This window comes from Poecilia reticulata, linkage group LG22 (genome assembly GCF_000633615.1).
Source record: "Poecilia reticulata strain Guanapo linkage group LG22, Guppy_female_1.0+MT, whole genome shotgun sequence".
Lineage (NCBI taxonomy): Eukaryota > Metazoa > Chordata > Actinopteri > Cyprinodontiformes > Poeciliidae > Poecilia > Poecilia reticulata.
Genome location: NC_024352.1, coordinates 12644436 through 12664781, shown reverse-complemented (window position 1 = coordinate 12664781; position 20346 = coordinate 12644436). Strand labels below are relative to the sequence as shown.

Here is a 20346-nt window from a genome sequence, read left to right as displayed (position 1 = left end):
TTTTTTGCTTTTCTGGTCGTATTTGCATATTAAGGTCATCAAACAAACTTCATTATGAAACAAAAACACAGAGTTAATACAGAGTACTGTTTTTAGACGATGGTATCAGTTAGTAAGAGACTCTTCTTGCAGGATTGCTTTAATGCAGCCACTTGAATGACCACGTTAATATCATACCACATCTCAATTGAGTTTAAGACCAGACTTTGACATGGTCACTCCATGCTATGTATTTTTTAGGCACATGGTGCTATTTTATTCCACAATCAAGTAACTATGTTTTCTTCAGTTGTTCGGAAAGTGTTGCATATATCAAAACAACTTAAAAGAAACTTGACCTTGCTTCATAGCCGTATGATGCCTTGAAATTGGCTTCTGTCTCTTTAAGAACCTCCTTCTGTTTCTGGACATTCTTCCCTTTCAGCACGTTGTCACAACAATGCTCCTTCATGCCACCAATTAGTGCAGTTTAAAATGGTTCTTATGAGTGTTGCAGTTCATGTGATCAAACTCAACAACCACTAGTTGTTGGTAACTACTGATGCCACTAGTCTGTTGAGGCTGAGTGGGAAGGCACAGGGGGTCGGGGTTCTTTCTGCGGTTTGCTGGAGTCTTGAAGCCTTAAAGCTTCCACATACTTAATCCAATTCTGAACAGTTGTTGTGGTCTGTTCATATTTGCACACACCTTTCATACCACAGCGCAGACCGGCTGGACGACACTCCTCCTGTATGTCACAACCCCACCTACCAGGGTTCCCTCTCTCTTCCTGCGTCTTCTGTTCTGTTTTTATGAAATGATCACAGAGCTAATGCCACACTTTGCTCTGTGTTACAGTTTCCATTCAGGAGTTATTAACCATTAGTCAGTATTTTATTATTGTCTTTTATTATAGGAGTTATTTAGTGAAAAACCATATAAACAATTCCTCGCCGTATTACTCAAAAGTATTCATTTCTGCTGCAGATAAAAAAAGCTAAACGGATAGTGGAGCACTTCGGTGAATTGTGAGCAATTCCATTTTCACCTTTCTGAATTTCCACTCGAACACGAGAGTTTTATTCATATTGCCTTGCAGGTCAAAGAATGAGAGGTCAAGTCTTTTTCATTTTGAACCAAATTGACACTTGACTTTGCGCTGCCACTGTCCGCTTCCTATGGCACGGCACTCATCGGTTTATTTTGGCAAAATGTTTACAACTCAGTGGGTTTAAACAGCTTGTGGTCACACAAAAACAAATCCCTTTATGTAACAATGAGTCTCAGTCCGGTATTGGTGGCCTATGACAGATGCTGACACTGAATCACCATGACGTGGGAGATAATGAATACAGCACACGTCTTACAGTAGGACATTGGAGTTATTTTTTGCTCATTTGGCAGATGGCCAAACACTGTCCCTCACTTCATGTGGCTTGCACTGTAGTTCATGCGATTGCACCAAAATCACATTATCATGCTCTGACTCAGGAGCTCCGGGGAAAGAATAATTTTGCCTTAGAATCGCATCAGCCTGCACAAAATGAAGCTTATTTTCTATCTGGTCTGTCCTAATGAGAGTAGACATGTTTTTTTTTTTCATAATATTGTTGATGTATTTGGGTACATGTGCTTCCGCTGTGAGGGATCTTGGGGATGTGGTACTTCAGTGACTACCCAGTGTACAGCTCTATTAGCTCTTAACCTCAGTGCAACTTAGGTGAACACAAAATGAGCTCTGCAAGTCTGAGAGATTTCCCTTCGGCCCAGACATCATTGCCGCTGCAGTCGAGCTAAGAGCTGGTAGCAACATAGTGAACATATGCTCAAAGGACATAATAATTGGCGAGGGTGATTAAAAGATGCTCGGAAAATTGTCATAGTGACAAAACTGGATTCTGCATGATTAAACCTCACCTAATAATTCAGATTGACAACCGACTGCAGCCTCTAATTAAATTGCTATTTAACTCTTTGATGCGTCTTCTGCAGCTTACTCTCAAACTAAATCTTAAATGGAATTTTTAACTCTTGGTTCATTAAAGAGTGCCCTTAATTAAATGTACACAGAGCTCTGAATATAGATGTTGGACAATAAATTAGTCAGTATTTAGAAAGCAACAGAGAAATGCTTCTGCGAAGGTGGTGAAAGATGTAATTGATGCAGTGAGTGGCTAACCAAAATGCGTTTCTCGCCTTCTCACTTCTCACAAATTAAGGAGCTCATTGAGTGTCAGGAAAAATATCTCCCTCTAAAACTATGAACTGCTGAGACAAGAAAGCGTGAATTCATGTTGCTTTCACCAAATTCTGAAGTCCGAATCTGAAATGGAGATTTACCGGACATGTTTGTCTAATCTGACACTGTCCAGTTTTGGTGACCGAGTGGAAATTGTGGTGTGAATTTCCTCTTCTCAGCAGACAGGGGTGGGGCCAGCTTTGAAGTTCTGCAGTGTTCAGATATGGTATTCCTTCACCTATCTCCATTGAAATGAGTGGTTATTTGAACTACTATTGACTTTCTATCATCTCCAACCAGTCTTGTCATTTCACGGAGATCAAAAAAGACACTGTCCTCCACACTACAGATGGATGTTTCCTTCATTTTTGATCAGTCTCTACAAACTTGAGAGATGCTGGTACATGCAAATCTCAGTAAATCAGCAGTTTTGGAAATACTCGGTCAGGCTACTCCGTCGTATTCAAAAGACAGAGTAGCTCTTACATCCACTTTCTTCCCCATTCTGATCTTCAGTTTGAACTTGACCAAGTTGTCTTCATCATATCTAGATGCTTAAATGCGTCAACCTTTTTTCTAATTATGCACATCATCTTTCATACAATAATGTACGAAAGAGACCTGAAAGAGTTTGAACTGGCTACTTTAAAAGTTAAATTCCTTTTTTTGCCCAGGGCTTTGCTATTCACTAGCTATACTGAATGACAGCTGAATTTATTTTGAGTTTCTTTAGATTTTGTTGTATATTTACCTGCCTTTACGACCAGGTCCCTTTAGCAGATTTGCAAACCAGGAGAAGTGAATCTGTCGCATACTAAAAAATATTTCATACTTCTCCACCCTGCTTCTCAAATAGTGACATGTAATACTGATAAATAAGGCAGTAACAATGCTCGCTGCTCCAAATACTGGAGGAATCTGTCATTTATAATAGAACAGTATTTTCTCAAGCTTAGCTTTCAGTCTCTTCCTGCATCATTCCCTCGCCATAAGGGAACATTTGAATCATCAACAAGTGATTTCTCCTCCTACGTGAGTTAAGAAGGAGGTTTGTTTGGAAATCAGATCTCACTAGAGTTGGTTTTAGACAATGCAGTAATGCAAATGAGCGCTAGAATGCTACCGAATGGATGTCTTTGTTCAGGAAGTTGACCTGGTGCTCCTTAGACGTGACATGAGGGCTTCTTTTTGTGGCTGCTGAATGTGTTCAATCAATTTACATCCTTTGACCAACTACCCTTGTGACACGCAGGTCAGTCAGTGTGTGATAAGCAGCACCAGCCTGACAGTGATTCAGGATCGAGGGGTTAATAGTGTATGGTGTGCTCTCACCTCTAAGGACCTACTTCCTAAAGGGATAATTATGACAAAGTAATGTGTGAGTTCTATGTGGACATAAAAATTTGTAATTTGTCATTGAATGTGCTGTTAAAAAACACATTTGTTCACCAAGTTTCTGAAATTATACCTTATTCCTTTTGAATTCTGCAACTGTGAATTCAAGTCACAGTATTTACTTCTGGCATTGCACCTTAAATTTTTCACAAGCAACATTTTCCATGCAGTAGCTGTTCTCAGGCTTAATTTATGGACTCTAGTTTGAAATCAAGCAGAAAGACCGTTTGTATCTCAGTGTCTGATGGATTGTTTAATTCATGGCATTAAGTGTTGTATCACATTTGTCCATGATATTAATTTTCACAACCTTTTTACATTTAAAACGCCAAATGAGCTCTCCCACCATTCCCACAGCAGGTCAGTTTCTACTGAGCAGGAGGGTTTTTATATAAAACGTTAATAGGGGGTTTTATCAAATATATTCTATATTTTTACAGTGGGTGACACTAAATGTCCAAACAATTCATCACTGTCCTCGAGTATTTCACCCAGTTCTATTTCCTCCTAGCACCTAAAAAGTCTCCCTTAACGTTTACAGTCTAATTCACAGTGTCAAATACAACACTTATAGGCATCGCGAGATGTGTGAAAAACCTCAAAATAAACACCTCTGTCAACAGTAGCATAACTTAACACCGGAACTGTAAGAAAATCCAAACTGTAATTTAAATACTTTTAGGTTTTTAGGTGGATGAAATTCATGCTAATGAATAGTAATATTACTTTTTTTATATTTTACTGAATTAATTACATCTAACAATTCCCAAAAAAGTAAAAAGATTTCAAATAAAAATGTAAGACCGTCTAATTCAAAGAAGCAGTAGACAATTAAAGATACCTCGACTATCAGCGTTGACTTTATCCAGATTTATCACACAAGGCCCGACATTAATGGTTCAGTCATAGGGTAAAACGCAGCAACTCCTTAATTAGCAGCATTTAAGTTTACGTCTTCCTGTTACACCAGCTCTTTGCTCCTTGGATGCTGTAAATGTAGCTCATCCGGAACCAGTCTTTGCACATTCATCCCTCTTAATCTTGTTTGCGATCAGGTTTTCGCTCTAAGCAGCCCTACAGTACTTAGTGAGTGATGCCATGTTCTCTTTAAGAGTGTGCAGCATTAATAACACAAAGTAATTACTTATTATCTATTGGCTTTATCTAGTTGACAAAAACCCATGGCATTACCAGAAAGCTGAGCAAGCATCAATTAAACCATAACTCCTCTGTGTTTGCATTTGTTCTGTGGTAAAGTATGACAGGTGAAACATAATTAGTTATTAAATTGTATATAATTGACCGCTGAGTGAAACAGATTCGCAGCATGTTTCATATATCATATGTTAATTCAAGCAGAACAGCAGTAATCCATCGTACGTATGCTTGGCTGCATGCTTGTCTCACCTTGCACCATGCTAATTTATACTTCTTTTTTGCTCCAATGGGCCACTTTTCTCTGCAAAAAAAAAAATGCTGCAAGGCTGTGCAGCACCTGTTCTCATTTACAGTGGGATCACATACCCTCACACAGATTTCCCTCAACGCAACAGTTTGTTGACTCTGAGTCACACCTGCAAATATTGAACACTTTGTAATTCATGTTTTCCTAGACTCAGTAATCTCACCGACAAAGAACAAGAGGCAAAGAAGTGAACAGGGATGAACCGGCTCCAGAAATAGTTTTGCTCCTCTTTCAATTGTGACTCCCGGTGTTGATTAAGTGATCTTGTGAGCTCGTTTATTTGCATTCAGTTTGCAAATTCACATATTTTTAAGCTTGCGGGACAAAAAATAAGACAACAGTCAAACGGAACTGAGATGCAACAATAGAGCTGTTACAGTGCCTAAAAAAAGTATTTATACACCTCTAGTTTTTTTTTTCTTTTTTTAAATGTTCATTTGATAGACCATTACAAAATAACATACATTTGTGAAAGGAAAGAAAAATGCCCAAATGTTATATCATATATTTAGTATAATTTATAGATAAAGAAAGCATATAAAAATACAAATTTGAAAAGTTTAGCATGCATTTGAATTCAATTGCCTTGATTAAATACTATGTACATTCAGCTTTTATTATAATCACATTTGCTATTCTTTTGGGCTATTGCCTCATCTAGAGACATACATTTCAGTCAGATTACACAGAGAGTGTTTTGTCCAAGCTAAAAAAAAACAACTCTTTCATGGCATGATGCTGCCACTGTCATGTTTTACAATGAAATAGTGTGACAATGGGGTCAATTTTCTGTTACAAATAGCATTATGCATGAAGGCACAACTTATTGCAACAATAACATCAATGCAATAACAGTGTGCGCAATATTTAATTTGCAAAGGACAATTGGGAGCACTATAATTGTTGGCTAATATATTCCAAGTGTTATGAACTTGCATTTTTCATGCTAATGTAACATTTAGCCAGTTGGGCAGAGTCTCATAACAACAGTTGCTCACATCGGACACAAATGACATTATCCAAACTCCTTCAAGATCACAGAGTGATGGAAGCACAGATGAAAAAGACAGGATAGAAGAAAATAGGCGTGCATTGCACTTGATATTGTCATCACAATATTTACCAAAATTCAAAACTCAGGAATCTCTGATGAAAAGTTTTTCTTTTTTTTTTTTTTTACTTTTTTTTCCCATTTATTTATGAGTAGTGCCAGTAAGTATGACAGAAACCAAGTTGCAGGAGGCCAGCAGACCCTCCGTCTGTAGTGACTGTAAAGACTACATGTTTGTGAGAAAACCTTTTGCTGCTGTTGCTAAATGGTGACCCGGCTCTAAACCACTTTCCCTCAGCATGCCTGTCATTCTCGAGCTGACAACACACAGATTCTCACTCATAACTACACATGTGCGAGTCAGTCTGACATGATGAATGGCTCCAGCTCACCTCACAGAGACTCAAAAATGGCTTGTTGACAAGATTCAGTGGAAGAGGCTGCCAGCAGACCCCTGGGGGTGAGAGTAAAAATAGCGTGAAGTAGGGATATCAACTGAGAATGGTCTACAAGGCTGGCCTGTCATCAATCAGTTGGAACACCTGCTGTCAATGTGCTTCCTCTGCTACTGTGCGTTTCTTCCAGTCAAACACCAGTCCTCATCCACTCCTGAAGCTGATATCCATGTTTTCCATGTTTCCTTTCTTCACATTATAGCTCATTCTGATGGATTTTGGAGCTGGTGACTCAATCACCCAGCTGTCTCCATTGAATTATTACCAGAATCATGTGTTTTTAGTTACTGCCTGGGGAAGGTAGTGGGCCCAAAGGAGCGCTTTTGCCCTGATATTGACAATTAAAGCTGATTTACCATAGTGTGCACGGAGAAGGCAGAGTGTGCTTAAAAATGAGACATGCAGAAGTGGATAATCTGTTTAGAGCAAATGGACCTGAAAAAAAATCACATTCAGAAATATTATTCATAAAACTGACGGTTATGTGTAGACAGGGTATTGATTCACACCTTAGGTTTATGAGCCTTTTCATCTAATATTGATTTATAAGTAAGTATTAGCTGGGTTATTAAATAAAACAAATGCACAACATTACACTGTAAATGTTTGGCACTGGAACAGGTTTCCAGACTGGAAATGAGCTCCATTTTGATACTGGAACTCATTTCATTTAATATTGCACAGTTTCAAAAAGTTTGCCAAGAGAAATGAATAGTCCACTAAACGTTTGTGTTTACTACAACTTCTCTGATACCCAAAAATAAATCCCACAGCAAGCAATTCATTTGGAAGTTGGGGTCAACCTCTGCACAATTTGATGTCAGTATAAATCCAGATGTTCTTTGAAGGCCTGAGAGATTTGACTCAACTATGTGTCAAGCACTCCACGAGAGCATGTTTATGGTTTAAGATTTGCTCAATCATAAACCAAGACATGTGACATAAATTTGTATGAGGCCAGACGTATCCACAGGTGATGTATACTACTGGGTACTTTATGATCTCATTGAGAGAAGAGCCTCCATTATACCAATTATAAATACAGAGAAAATGAATTAGCTATATTTACCATGCTAAAATCTGAATTTTTTTAGTACCTCTAAAGTCAGGAAACTTGGCAAAATAGAGGAAAATAAAGTTGTTTAAAGAACATTTTTACCTCGACTAATATGCTTTCTTGAATGAGGTCTTAAACCAACAGCTCTGCTACATCATCGGTTAGTGTGCAACAGCAATAATTGAGCAATTAAATGAAATATGCTTGGATGTGAATCAATAATTACTACAGCAAAAAATTGAGTTTTGGTCATTCCAAGTTATTTCTCGCATATCATTTTGGGCAGAACCGGCTTTACCAAGTTGCGACTGAAAGTGAACCTTTTTTTCAAGCTCAAGCAAATTATAGCGTTTTGCAAAAGTATTTACATCACATGATATAATACACATTTTATTAAGTACGAATCACAAACATCAAAATTTTTTTATTGGGTTTTTACATGATAGACCACTACCATGTATACAATTGTGAAGTGTGGCCTGCATTTGAAATCACCCCATTTTATTCTACTAACCTTTACCACTTGTGTGTAATTTATTCTCGGGGTCAATAGCAACCCCAGAAGAACTGCAAAAAGTCACAACCAAGGTGGTATTGACAGTACAGGTATTAGTCATGCACTTTGCGAACCCGGCCTTTATTGTACAGTGGCAAGACAAATTCCTTGTTCAAAGAAAACCACAGAAAGTCAACTCTGCCGTTTGTAAACAGGAAGGCAGGGGACACTAGAAAGTCCTTTTGTCGGAAGTGATGAGGTTAGAAGCTGCTAGGGAGCAACTTTAAAGCTGCAGCCAGAGCTACAATGGCAATGTTTAGATATTAATGAGCTAGAATGGCCCAGTCAAAGTCCAGACTTAAATAATATTCAAAATCTGAGAAAGGTTTGAACATTGCGGCTGATCTTGGACTACTCTCGAAAGAAGAATGGGTAAAACTTGAACCTCTGAATGTGCAAAGCTACCAGAGCCCCTGAATAATCTGCAGCTTTAAAGTTAGTGTAAGGAGATTTCAGAAAGTTGCTCTTCCTTTTCACTTCAGGGAAATAAGATTGGTGTATGTATGCAACAGGGATGTTCACTTGTAAATAAACATTCACTGTCAGATGTGCTTTACCTTCACTCCACAATAACATGCAAGCCTCCTCTATTCAAATCAACTTATGCTTCTGTGTTTCTTGGTGCACTGAACTCTAGCGGCACAAAGATCATTCGCGGGCTAATTAATCAATTACTCTTATCAGCATTACCCTTTAAATGTTGCTAATATGCCTCATTTTTGCAGATCTGATTTTGTTCAGATTAGGATCACAGAAAATCTTTCAGTGCTGCGCTTGACTTTGTGCCTGTGATGTGCTGTCTGACATTGGAGGGAAATAAGCCAGGGCTTAAGCTGGACTGTTATTATCACTGCCATCTCCAAATAAATCATTAGGGCCATACGCCAGCATCTGATTATGGGGCTGCAGAGAGGAAAATAACTTTAGGAAGGAAAGTGTTTTTAATTTGTCTTTGTTAGGCTGAGCAGTGTGGGTGACTCTGTGGGTGGTGTAGTGTTTTGAAGATCAGTTTCGCAATAAGATATCTTTTTAAGGCAACTGTATCTTTACCGTCATGAAACGGTTTGCTTTAAATTGGATGCAAATATAAATCCATGCAAAATGTAAACTTGAAATAGATTCATTACATGTTTTGCATACATTTATTTCTCAAATTCTTTTGTATATAATTTTGGCTAACATAATGAATGTCTAAAATTCTGTTTCTCAGAAAGCCAAGCAGGTTCTGCTCTTGTTTTGTGAAGATCTTGGTTGTCATCCAGAAAGCTTCTTCAGATTTGAACAAGGATAACAAGTATGAGCTGGAACAGCTCTCAGTGGGATTTGCGAGTTTTACAATAACAGTTTTTTACAGCATTCTCTCAATGTTAAATTAAGTTGAATAATAACTTTAACTGAGATATGCAAACATGTTCAGCTGCAAGCATCTAACCACCACTTGTATTCTCATTGAATCATTATATGCAATTTTACTCTCCTGAATGCCACATATTTGTCATAAGATAACAAAATATCGTAATAATAAACGGGACTATAAATAAAGGATTTTATTACAAAAATGTTACCTGTCACACTTCTAGGGGAGAATGAGGTGCAAAAAGTAATCACTGAGGAAGATGATTGTTCGGTACGTTGCACTCAACCATATAAATACAAGGCTTAGGGGACGGAAAAGTGTAGTTGAACATAGTGCACCCGTCACAGGAATAACTGCTCCACTGATAGGATTGTGACACAGAGCACATTTAAAGTTTGGGGGTATGAAACTGAAGCTAGAGTTATTTCAAGAGCCACTACACAGACACTTTCCAGGGCAAAAGCTGTTGTGCCCAATTTATTAAGACAATTCTTAGCCAAAGACAACATGTTAAGGGAAATGGGAGTGGACTGTTTCTCGTTCGTCCCAAAATCTTTTGCGGAGTTAAAGGCTGTTTCTAACTGACCTGTCAAACCACACTGCTGCAGAATTTCATGCAAAAGAAGCCGCAACCAGAGTGCATAGACTGCAAAATACGAGAAGGTAGACTGACAATTTTAAACATCAAAAAGGTAAATCCTCGAAATGTATCACTCTTTGTGCAATGAATTTCTATACTATAAATTGTGATTGAAATAAATTCTTTTTTTATTTCAATACACATTTACAAAGATTTAATTTGAATTTTTAAATGGGCTGCAATGTGAGAGACTCAGTTCATCTCAGTTTTTCCCCTGAAGTCCTCAATTGCTACTAAGACAGTAAAACATGCGAACTACAGAGTACGTTGCTACGGCAACAGCAGTTCTGAGGCATCCTCTAACAAGTTGCCTGGGAATGCAGTCCTGGCTGTTGCATAAGACGGGACCTTCTCTCTTCCTCTCACTCGCACATGCTTGTGGGGCTTTTCCTGTGGCAGAGTTTCACATTCAGCATGATTTATTCATAGATGGATAACTCTGCCTGATATACAATTACACTAAATGCAACCCCACCGCCATCAAGCACAGTTTGGTTTTAATTGGGGCTTGCATACTTGTACCAGTGGCATTGTTGGACTTCTATTTCTGTGGTTGACTTGAGTGGAAAGAGGGCTTTGAAAGCGTTAGGTTCAAGAGGTTATAGGCTGAATAGGAAATAGGAAAGCAGCAGGCATATTTGGTAGTATTTCCAAGTTATGTAGGATAAAATTACCGCACTAAATATCACCGTTAAATGTTTCCGACCGCAAAAACTCAGGGATTACAAAGTCTTAAATGTTCTCATTCTAAGGAGAACAAAAACTGCTGATCCTCACACTGTGTTTTATTTCTTTTCGTCACCATATTGTTCTGTCCCCACTTTGACTGGCAGAGGGAGAGAGGAGCTGAGGAGTGCTGAGCGTAGCACAGATAACACGCTCCATCATTAGCTGACTCACGATAAGTATTCAGACGCTCAGCGGCTTCTCTTTATCGAGCCACCGTAATCTTTCTGCTGCTAAATACTTTATGGAGGCATTCAACTCACCACAGCGTAAGTCAAATTGAGTGTTACAGAAGAAAAATAGCCATTTTTTGGCCTTTTGCGACAGACTGTCAGTTCCCTAATCATTTTAAAATATATTAGTGGAGAAAGTGATGGCCAGGAATATTCATATCTGCACGTTTAGCTCCTTTCCTGAAGCTGTTGTCACCATAGACTCGCCGTGAACATGCAGCGACATACACAACTGTCTTCCCTTGAGCGTTGCTGTTGTTTACAGAATCTCAGTAGACAATACCTACTTGCCTCTGCTAGCTCTTTCTTCACTCTAATCTATCCCTCCACGCTCTCTGGCACACTTACAACCTGCTGAGAGAAACATTGTGGGATGTAGTGTTTGATTGCCAAGCAAGAATGGAAATGGGAACACGCTCTCTCTCTCTCTCTCTCTCTCTCTCTCTCTCTCTCCTGTTTCTCACATTCAAATATGTGCGTGAGCATCAGTTTGATGCAACAGGAAACACAAGAGGCAATGGTGCATCCATGGAGCACCCAAACAGGGGAAACAATCCAGATCTAAGCAGGAAATGTTTAATACCTTGGTTTACAGAAGCAAAATCACAGTGGCATGAGGGCTGGTGATTAAAAAGTGTTGAAATGGAACAAAATTTAAGAAGGTAGAAGCAGAAACCAACAGAACAGAATGGAAAAAGATCTAAATAAAGGAAGCTGAAGACAGTTGACTATATAATCTTTCTGCTTAACAGAAAACAGAAACCCTCTGACCACCACCAGCAGGCAAGGACGGTGAAAGGTCTTTATCTTATCCTAACATATGTGGTTGATGCACATAGGAAGATAAACAGGAGAAAACAAAATGAAAACGTTACCCAGTAGGATATTCAGTCAGAATCAACTAGCATAACTGAACAAATCATTTTTGGGGCTTATTTCCCTCCTGTCTAACTGCAACAGGATCACATCCAAGCTTGATTATAGTTTAGCTTTGACAGCAGTTTAAGAGTGAGAACAGCCATGCAAACCTATGACAAATGCATCAGTGACATCTTTTGTCGTCAGGTCTCAGCACCGTGTCAATCAGCTGTCAGGAAAACATCAGTTTTTTTTTGTTTTTTTTCCCTCTAGGGGAAAAATACCTCTAACAACAGATTAGATCCTAATTGTTCTCCCAGTTTGCTAAAAATCACATTAGCGGCGGAGGCACTATAATATCAGTTTATCCCCATGTGTCAGACTTGACATGTCTGCATGTCACCTGGATGGACAAGTGACAAGGATATCTCCCAAAGACATATGTCAGTGCTAACATTGATTGGCGCTGACAGACTTCACTTGTTGACTCCTCCAATTGAATAGCTCAGGACAATTCTAATTTTAGTCTTTAGGTCACAGTCTCCTTCTTTTGAGTTTCTAAAATAAACATAGAATTCACACAGCTCTTAACATTTAAGGATTTTATAGGAGATCCCTGAAGCACAGTTATTATATAAACCTCGTGTCTTCTATTATTTGAGATATCTTAGCTTTTTCCATTGAAGCCCTGGGGAATATTGGACAGATTGATGCCAGGCAACAAAGAATTGACACATTCCCTCACTGACGCAAAACCTGAAAGACTGTTTCACGTGTGTTGCTTCAATCCTGGGACTCACTCTTGCCTTCATCCAAATCCTCTCTTCAACAGCGGCAAGTCGACGTGGTTAGGTGGGATGCTATCGCTGCCAAGTCTGAAGGTCGCATGCCTTTGATCTCTCAGTCTAGTGCAGTGCTTTATTATCTTTTAACTTTGTTTTCAACTCCAGTTAGAGTCTCAGCCAAGGGAATAGTGGGAGCTGTCAGTGATACTCAGTGAAGATATAATGCTATTTAAATGCTAATGTGTTAAGAGGAGCAAAACGACCTTTACTCACACCCTGCATGTGAGCGGATTGAAAGCCCCAAACAGAGGCCCTTAATAAATGAGCATCTTCCTCTGACTCTGTCGGCCGTCTCTGCACATCTTATGTCAGGTATGATGCAGGTTTGTCACAGTTCAACCACAGGAGCTTTTAAAGTCTGATAGAACCAAATTCAGTCTACATGTAAAATTCAACACTGCTGGATGAGTCTATGTTACTGCTTTTGTTTAGTTTTATTTATTATCAGGGGTTCTTTTGAATTAGATGATTACTCTCAACTTGCAGTTGAATGCTATGCACCATAATATAGCAGCATACAATTTCAAAGTACAATTAAAAAGTTGCATGGTTTTCAAAACTTTGTTTTATGGATCTCAAAGCACAAATTTAAGAACATTTAATATGAAAAGTGTTTTATTATTTTATATTTACTCCCATTTGATCTAAAAAAATCCTTAATGAAATCCAGTTCAAAAAAATTGCTTAAGTACAAATATATATTAAAAATAAAAATATTGTGAATAAGCTCAATCACTCATTTCAGAGATTAAAGGTTTATAGAGTGAAGCCTTTATTTATTTTACTTTTGAATATTATAATTAACCGACAAATTAATTAATTCAGAATATTACATTACATCAATAAAAAGGGAGCTTAAAAAAAAAATCCCGCTTATGAAAAGGAAGCTCATTTCTATGCACTCAATGCTTGGTGGGGGCGCCGTTTGCATGCTTGCTGCATTTATGTGGCGTTGCATGGAAGCAATCAGACTGTGGCACTACTGAGGTGTAATGAAGGTTGCTTTAACAGCGATATATCATTATCCACATGAGACTTTCTCATTGGAGGGTGTGGGGTCTAGTGGGGTGATCTATTCTGAAGTGACTTATTATTGTCCAGATCTTATGGTAGAAAATGTATCTTGTGAAAACTGCATCATGTGCTTTTTCTTTTTTTTCTAGATCAGTAAGGTCTGGAATGGGTCTCAAAAACTGAACTCAGCTTTCCAACCAAAAATAAATACTTTTTCACATCACTGTCAGATAGTTGTTAAACGTGAAGATCTTGGGATCAGTAACTCTTTAGAAACAACCCAAATTACTTTGATTACTTGTGTAAGCCTTCAGAACTCCTTGTTTGATTTTTTCTGAGTTTGTTAGACTTTGCCCTTGTTCTGAGGACTGGTCAGTTCCAGTGGTGTTAGGCAAATCCTTTTTACTCAGGCAAAGAAAACCTACCAGCCTTAGTTTGAAATTATGTAATAAATTTTAACTTGTTCACCCAGTAATGTTGGAATAGAAAAATGTATAGCAGTTTCATGTTACATTATCAAGCCACTCTGGAAAAAGATCTTCCAATTAAATTGATAAAAGTGGAAAAAGATCTTCCAATTAAATTGATAAAAGCTTAAAATTAATTTTACTCTCATGAATGCGTGCATGCAAATTTATAACCTCCACTGTTTGACAGTCATAATTGTCTCCCTCTTTTCTTTTTACTTGCCAATCAATGGCACAGATGACTTTTTTTTCTCAGGATGCCTCATGCAAATACAAACAAGCCCTCAAAATGCTTCTGTAAATATGTCCTTTCAGTAATGTCAAAATGTGTTGCTTCCATGAAAGACATGGAAAAAAAATAAAATAAAGAGAGACAGAGAGAGAAGGTATACAATTCTGTCATCAGACGTATAATCCCAGAAAGTGTGTGTGACTGTGTAGGAAGATAATTTATTCAGCAAGCATCTCAGAGGACAGCTGTCAAAGAAAGGCCTTGGAGTAAGATGGTGACTTAACATCAGACATGAATGTAGCATCATATAAATCAGTGATGCGCCGTCACCCTTCTGATTGCAACACTGAGCTAGTCTGAGTCAGAGCTGGAACATTCACAGGATTTGGCCTGTTTAAAGTTTGCTCAGTTGCGCCTTTAGAAATCTGATTCCTCTTGAGTGAACTTGTCCCATCTTTTTTCGCTTCCTGCCTCTTGAATACTTGGAGTACTCTGGATTAATTTTGCAAAAGGCTGCCAAGTAGTGATCCTCACAGAAGATTGGTAAACAACAAGAGTTTGTTTTGATCTCAGTAGACGGAGGATGGGAGGAACACAAGAGCATGGCAGCACGGCATGGTTGAGAATTTGAAAAACAAAACAAAAAAAAAGGTTTGGAACTTTGAATAAATTTTATCCAATTGGATAGATGAAAAGGATCCTCTTAACTGTGGTCCCGTTTCAGTTTCAGCTTGGAAAACAGCCTTGATTAAACACAGGGTTTTATGAGAGATCCTCTCAGAGCCAAAATAATTAGAAGGAAAATCCTGAATCCACAACTTCTTTGAAGTGGTGACAGGGCCCGGAGGAGCTGAAATCACCATGTTTGTTGCTTTCATTCCACAGAAAAAACGTTTGCTGCAAAATATGTATGCAGACACAACATTTTCTCCTGTTTTTGCCTTCTTAAAAACAGGAGAGCACAGCGAGTACATGTCCTGGTTATGGTGACCTCAGACTGTGCCCGACATTCAAGATACGGGAAGTGGCAAACACAGACAAAAGAGTGAGGTCAGTCTGGTCTCAAAGAAATGGCTAAGATGTCTGGGGCCTCTCAGCACTGAATTATGTGGTGGTGCAACATAATGGGTTAAAATGACCTGGCGGCCCTGTAATTCAACATCAGTAAAAAGGTAATGAGAAACTTTGTTGTTCTGAAGAAGTGAATTACCTATTTTGAGATGAGGTAGCATAAAAGCTAACAAAGTTCTCTTTAACAAAGGAGGTTTGGCTGAAGAGCTAAAATAAAGAGCTAAATGATTGTTTAAATTTTTTCGATGCCAAAAGTGGCACTAATTCAAGAATTTACATTTCTTGTCTTATTATTTTGATGTTCAGTCCTGGTTTGGTTGAACTGGCAGCTGAAGGGTTAGATGTGTGGTTCCAAAGTTAGGCCATTTTGTCTAAAGCTGCTCTCCTCCACCCACCCTCCCACATGTAGCTCATAAAAACTCTCCTTCGGTTTATGAGGTTACAGCCTGAGTGTTGGTCTTTATGAGGCGTATCTTAGTGAGGCAACGGAGCTTAGCTTTGTTATCCTGTTTGTTTCTGATTTCATAAGAACAAGGTAAAAAAATAAGAGGTTTCCAAATGTTCCTAAGTGAGCCTTCTTTTCATAAAATGTTTTTAATCTGCTGACTCTATATTATGACAAATGCTAAGAAAAGATTCCTGTCAGGACAATGCCTACTTTTGCCCTGTTGCATAATTTGACACATTTTACACAATGTTTCACACAAAAATGAAGAAACTGTCATACCTCATAAGGTTTAGAAATGTTCTTGACATCAAACTACACCACACCTTGTAAAATGTTTATACCACATTTTTACATTGTGCGGCCAAACAGCCGTAATTTATTTTTTTATATATTTCATTATAAATGTATACACCACATCAGCTGTTTCTTACATTGAAAAATGGATGTATGTCAATGCATGTTTTTCAAATTATTTTTTAATTTTATGATTTTTAATGCCATATTTTTATGGGATATAAAAAATGTGGCATGCATTTGTAATCAACCACTTCAAGCCAATACACTTAATTGTAGAACCAGCTTTCTGCAGTTACAGATGCAAGTAGGTTGATGCATGTCTCTAATAGACTTGCCCGTCAGTTTAATTGGGCAGTCTTGTTTTGGCAGGTATGCACCTGTCATTTTCAAATGATGAACAGTGAGATTTCCAAAGCTTCTGACATTGTTTTGTAATTTTTTTTCGTGAGGCTTTTTGTTTTCTAATGTTTTCTATTCTACCTGTGAGACCTTCCCTGCACAGCTTGATTTCCTCTCAGGTGGAATCTGTTTAGCTGACATTTCATGGAGAAATTTTGGGTTTTACTTAGCGATATTAGAGTTGGCTGAAAATAGTACGGGGAGAAAAAATATGTATTTTTCTTAAAAAGCACAGAAAAATTCATTTCAAGTTTCTAGTGTAGTGTGACAAAATGTTCAAGGGATGTTAATACTTTTATAAGGCACTGTAAAATGTCATTACATTTTTGTCATACCTAATTCTGAGTAAAATTGACCATTCTGAATCCCAAATAGAAGATCGTAATGAGGTTTAGCGGCAAGCTAAGAGTTTCCTCTAATTCATATACATTTATTACAATATAAAGCTATCATGCTTGCCCTTGATGATGGATCACAGAGTTGGTTTTTAATCTAAAGCAACAGGACACCCAGAGAAAAAGTGAAGGGTAGTAGATTTGGTGATCTCCTCCCAAGGACTTCTACCTGGCAGTGTGCCTCACAGTGTGCCTCATTTCTTTGACAGATGACGCCGACACAGCAGAGTGATAGGCTATTATTTCACTTTGCATTGGATAAATGGCAATGCAGGCTTTTACCTGTCACCTGCCCTTTCCTTTTATATGTTTTCTACTTTTTTTCTCCTTCCTTGCAGAATTATACCGCCACATATGTGATTTGAAGGGTGCTATAGAAGTGCCGAGATTTAGTTGCTGCAATCTGTAGATTTCATGTCCACAGCTCGGGGGCTTTTTGTTGTTGCCCTGTAGCTCAAGTGAGTGAAAGAGGTGGATAATGGTCGAAATGTTGGTGAGGAGGTCCCTCATTGTTAGGTGTGAAACAGCTTTCGCTTCTGGTAAAACACTTTTTATGTAATTTTCCTTGTGTCTCTCTTTCTTTTACAGACCAGCAGTATTCATGGTCACCCTCGCAGTACTTCGATGAGGAAACGTACTCCCCTGCACCCAGGAACATGAAGGGTCTCTCCGGTGGCCGCCCTGCCCATCTCCAGCTAACATCACCCACCTCACCTTACACCTGTGGCTTGGCTGATTGTGACCACTCCCTGGATCACCATCTTCACCATGGTGACCCTCGGTCACCCACCTACCTCCTCAGTCCCACTGACAGCTGTGCCCTTGAGAGTCATCACCGCTGCTCCCCACGGAGCTCCATCCACTCTGAGTGCATGATGATGCCAGTGTCACTATCAGCCACCGACCACTCTATATCCAGTAGCACTTTCCCTCGTATGCACTATGGCAGCGCTTCGAGAGATGGAGGTGGAAACAGTTCTGGCGGTAGGGATTCTCGGGACGACGGTGGCTCCTCCTCACACGGCGGGAGTGGCAAAATGAACCGGATCCCTGCAAATCTTTTGGATCAGTTCGAAAAGCAGATGCCACTGCACCGAGACGGCTTCCATACATTGCAGTACCAACGCACCTCCACTACAACAACAACCACAGAGCACCGCAATGAAAGCCCTGGCCGAATTCGCCACTTAGTTCACTCGGTACAGAAACTCTTCACGAAGTCGCACTCCCTGGAAGGATCCTCCAAGATGAATGGTACCAAAAATGACTCCCACAGGGACGGATCGCATCACCACCATCACCATCACCAAGGCCACCACAAACACAGCAAACGCAGCAAGAGCAAAGACCGCAAATCTGATGGCGGAGGAAAGCAGCGCCATGGTGGATGGTGGAGCTCGGATGACAATCTTGACAGTGACAGCACGTACAGGACACCGAGCATCATGTCGCGGCATCCGGTCGACCACATCACCCACTGCTACCCGGACTCGATGCACAGCCACCTGGCTGGGGACCTGTCATTAAAGACCTCCAAGAGCAACAACGACGTAAAGTGCTCTGCCTGTGAAAGCATTAACATGGCACCTGAGGGCAAGTTCATGAAAAGGAGTTCCTGGTCAACATTAACCGTCAGTCAAGCCAAGGAAGCCTACAGGAAGTCTTCACTCAACCTGGAGAAACCCATGATCCCCACTGACCTCAAACCAAGCTTGAGACCATGTCACTATCTACAGGTATGCTTCATCCAGTTTACTGTCGCTCTCTACTTCCCCTCTGGAGGAGCAGTACCTAGAAAAACATAATAGCTTCACACAAGCATCACAGGCCTATTTACTAATATTTTTTTCTGGTATGATTTGGTAGACTGATAAAGATGTGTAAAATAAACCAAATGCATTTTCTTTAGGTTTGTCACATGACTAACAATTAAACATACAGAGGACCTTCTTAAAGTAGCCTTTAGGAAATGACTGTATGTGAGGCTTTTATGAGATTTTAACCTCATAAAACTAACTAATTAGAAATATGTGGTGTGTATTTGAAACCTGCTAAGAATATTCACAATCTAAAAATCAGAGATGTCTGGCATTGCAGAGCTAGCAATGCGAAACTTGCTAAATATTAATAAAACTAGTCAAAAACAGCTTAACAAAGATTACCGTATGGATTTTGTTTGAGTAAAATGGCAAAGTGCTAATTTATTGAGCTGCTTAGTGTGATTTTCTCAATCTCTCGCGTACAGAGATGGTTTGAGTTCTGCTCATGAATAATTAATGGCTGTTCAAGAGAGGGCCATTTGTTTTTGAGTTATGTTGTCACTGAGAGTAGCAGATACTGAATGTAGCAGCTTTTCAGACTACGGTTCAAACATTTACGCCCCATCTAAGCTAAATAGTTGACATCACCAGCGTTTTTACTTATGCAGTTCTTAAGGTTGTCCATTTCCTTGTCTGATTTAGTTGTGAAGTAATTTTAAGTAAGTGATTTTTTTGTGTTTATCAACATGTTTCATAACATTAACCTCTTGGAATGATTCAGCCAGTCCTGACGTTACACTGACAGTGAATATGTAGAGAGAGTTGAAGATTAGGGGGATTCCCAAGACATCTTTCTACCTTAAACACTTTGAGCTCATCACCAATGATAAAGCATCAAACTACCAGTGGCACATAAAATGTAACAAATATTTTTTCCATTGAATAGAGAAAAGGGTAACAGAATCACTACTTGACTTTAAAGCACAATAGCTGAAAATGCTCAAAAAAGCTTTTTAAAGATCAATCAATCGATGAATATAAAAAAAACCCTAGATTTCCTTTGGCCAGATTGCAATTGATCTAAAGCACTGCATTTGTTTTGTCTCTGTTCTGGATATTCGAATGTGATCCCGTCCTATGGCACAGCATGTGGCTGCCAGTAGAAATAACTAGCACAGCAGGACAAATCAATTAACTCTGTAAATGATCTCCGCCGGAGGGGAAGATCTGGCAGAATGAGAATGAAACAGCAGAAATCGACGTAGATTTCTATCTCTTTTCTTATGCTCTTGTATGGGTTTCAGCTCTGACAAAGATTATTTTGCTCATATATGAAAGGTTGTATGAGTATCTTCCTGGGATATATCTGTATGCATGTATAACAACTCATATTTTTAGTAGTCCTCT

General features: G+C 39.0%; 1 protein-coding gene across 11 annotated transcripts in view; it reads left to right on the top strand.

Moving 5' to 3' along the window:
- The window catches only part of dlgap2a (discs, large (Drosophila) homolog-associated protein 2a), a 184945-nt gene that overhangs the window by 82654 nt on the left and 81945 nt on the right, over window positions 1-20346 (top strand). For 10 of the 11 annotated variants that reach the window (XM_008399523.2, XM_008399525.2, XM_008399524.2 and 7 more), the window contains one exon: window positions 17768-18915. In XM_008399523.2, the coding sequence (XP_008397745.1) occupies window positions 17768-18915 (1148 nt within the window). Of the gene's footprint in view, window positions 1-15552; window positions 15620-17767; window positions 18916-20346 lie in introns of those variants that run through there. The other variant, XM_008399518.2, reaches the window with a different exon arrangement.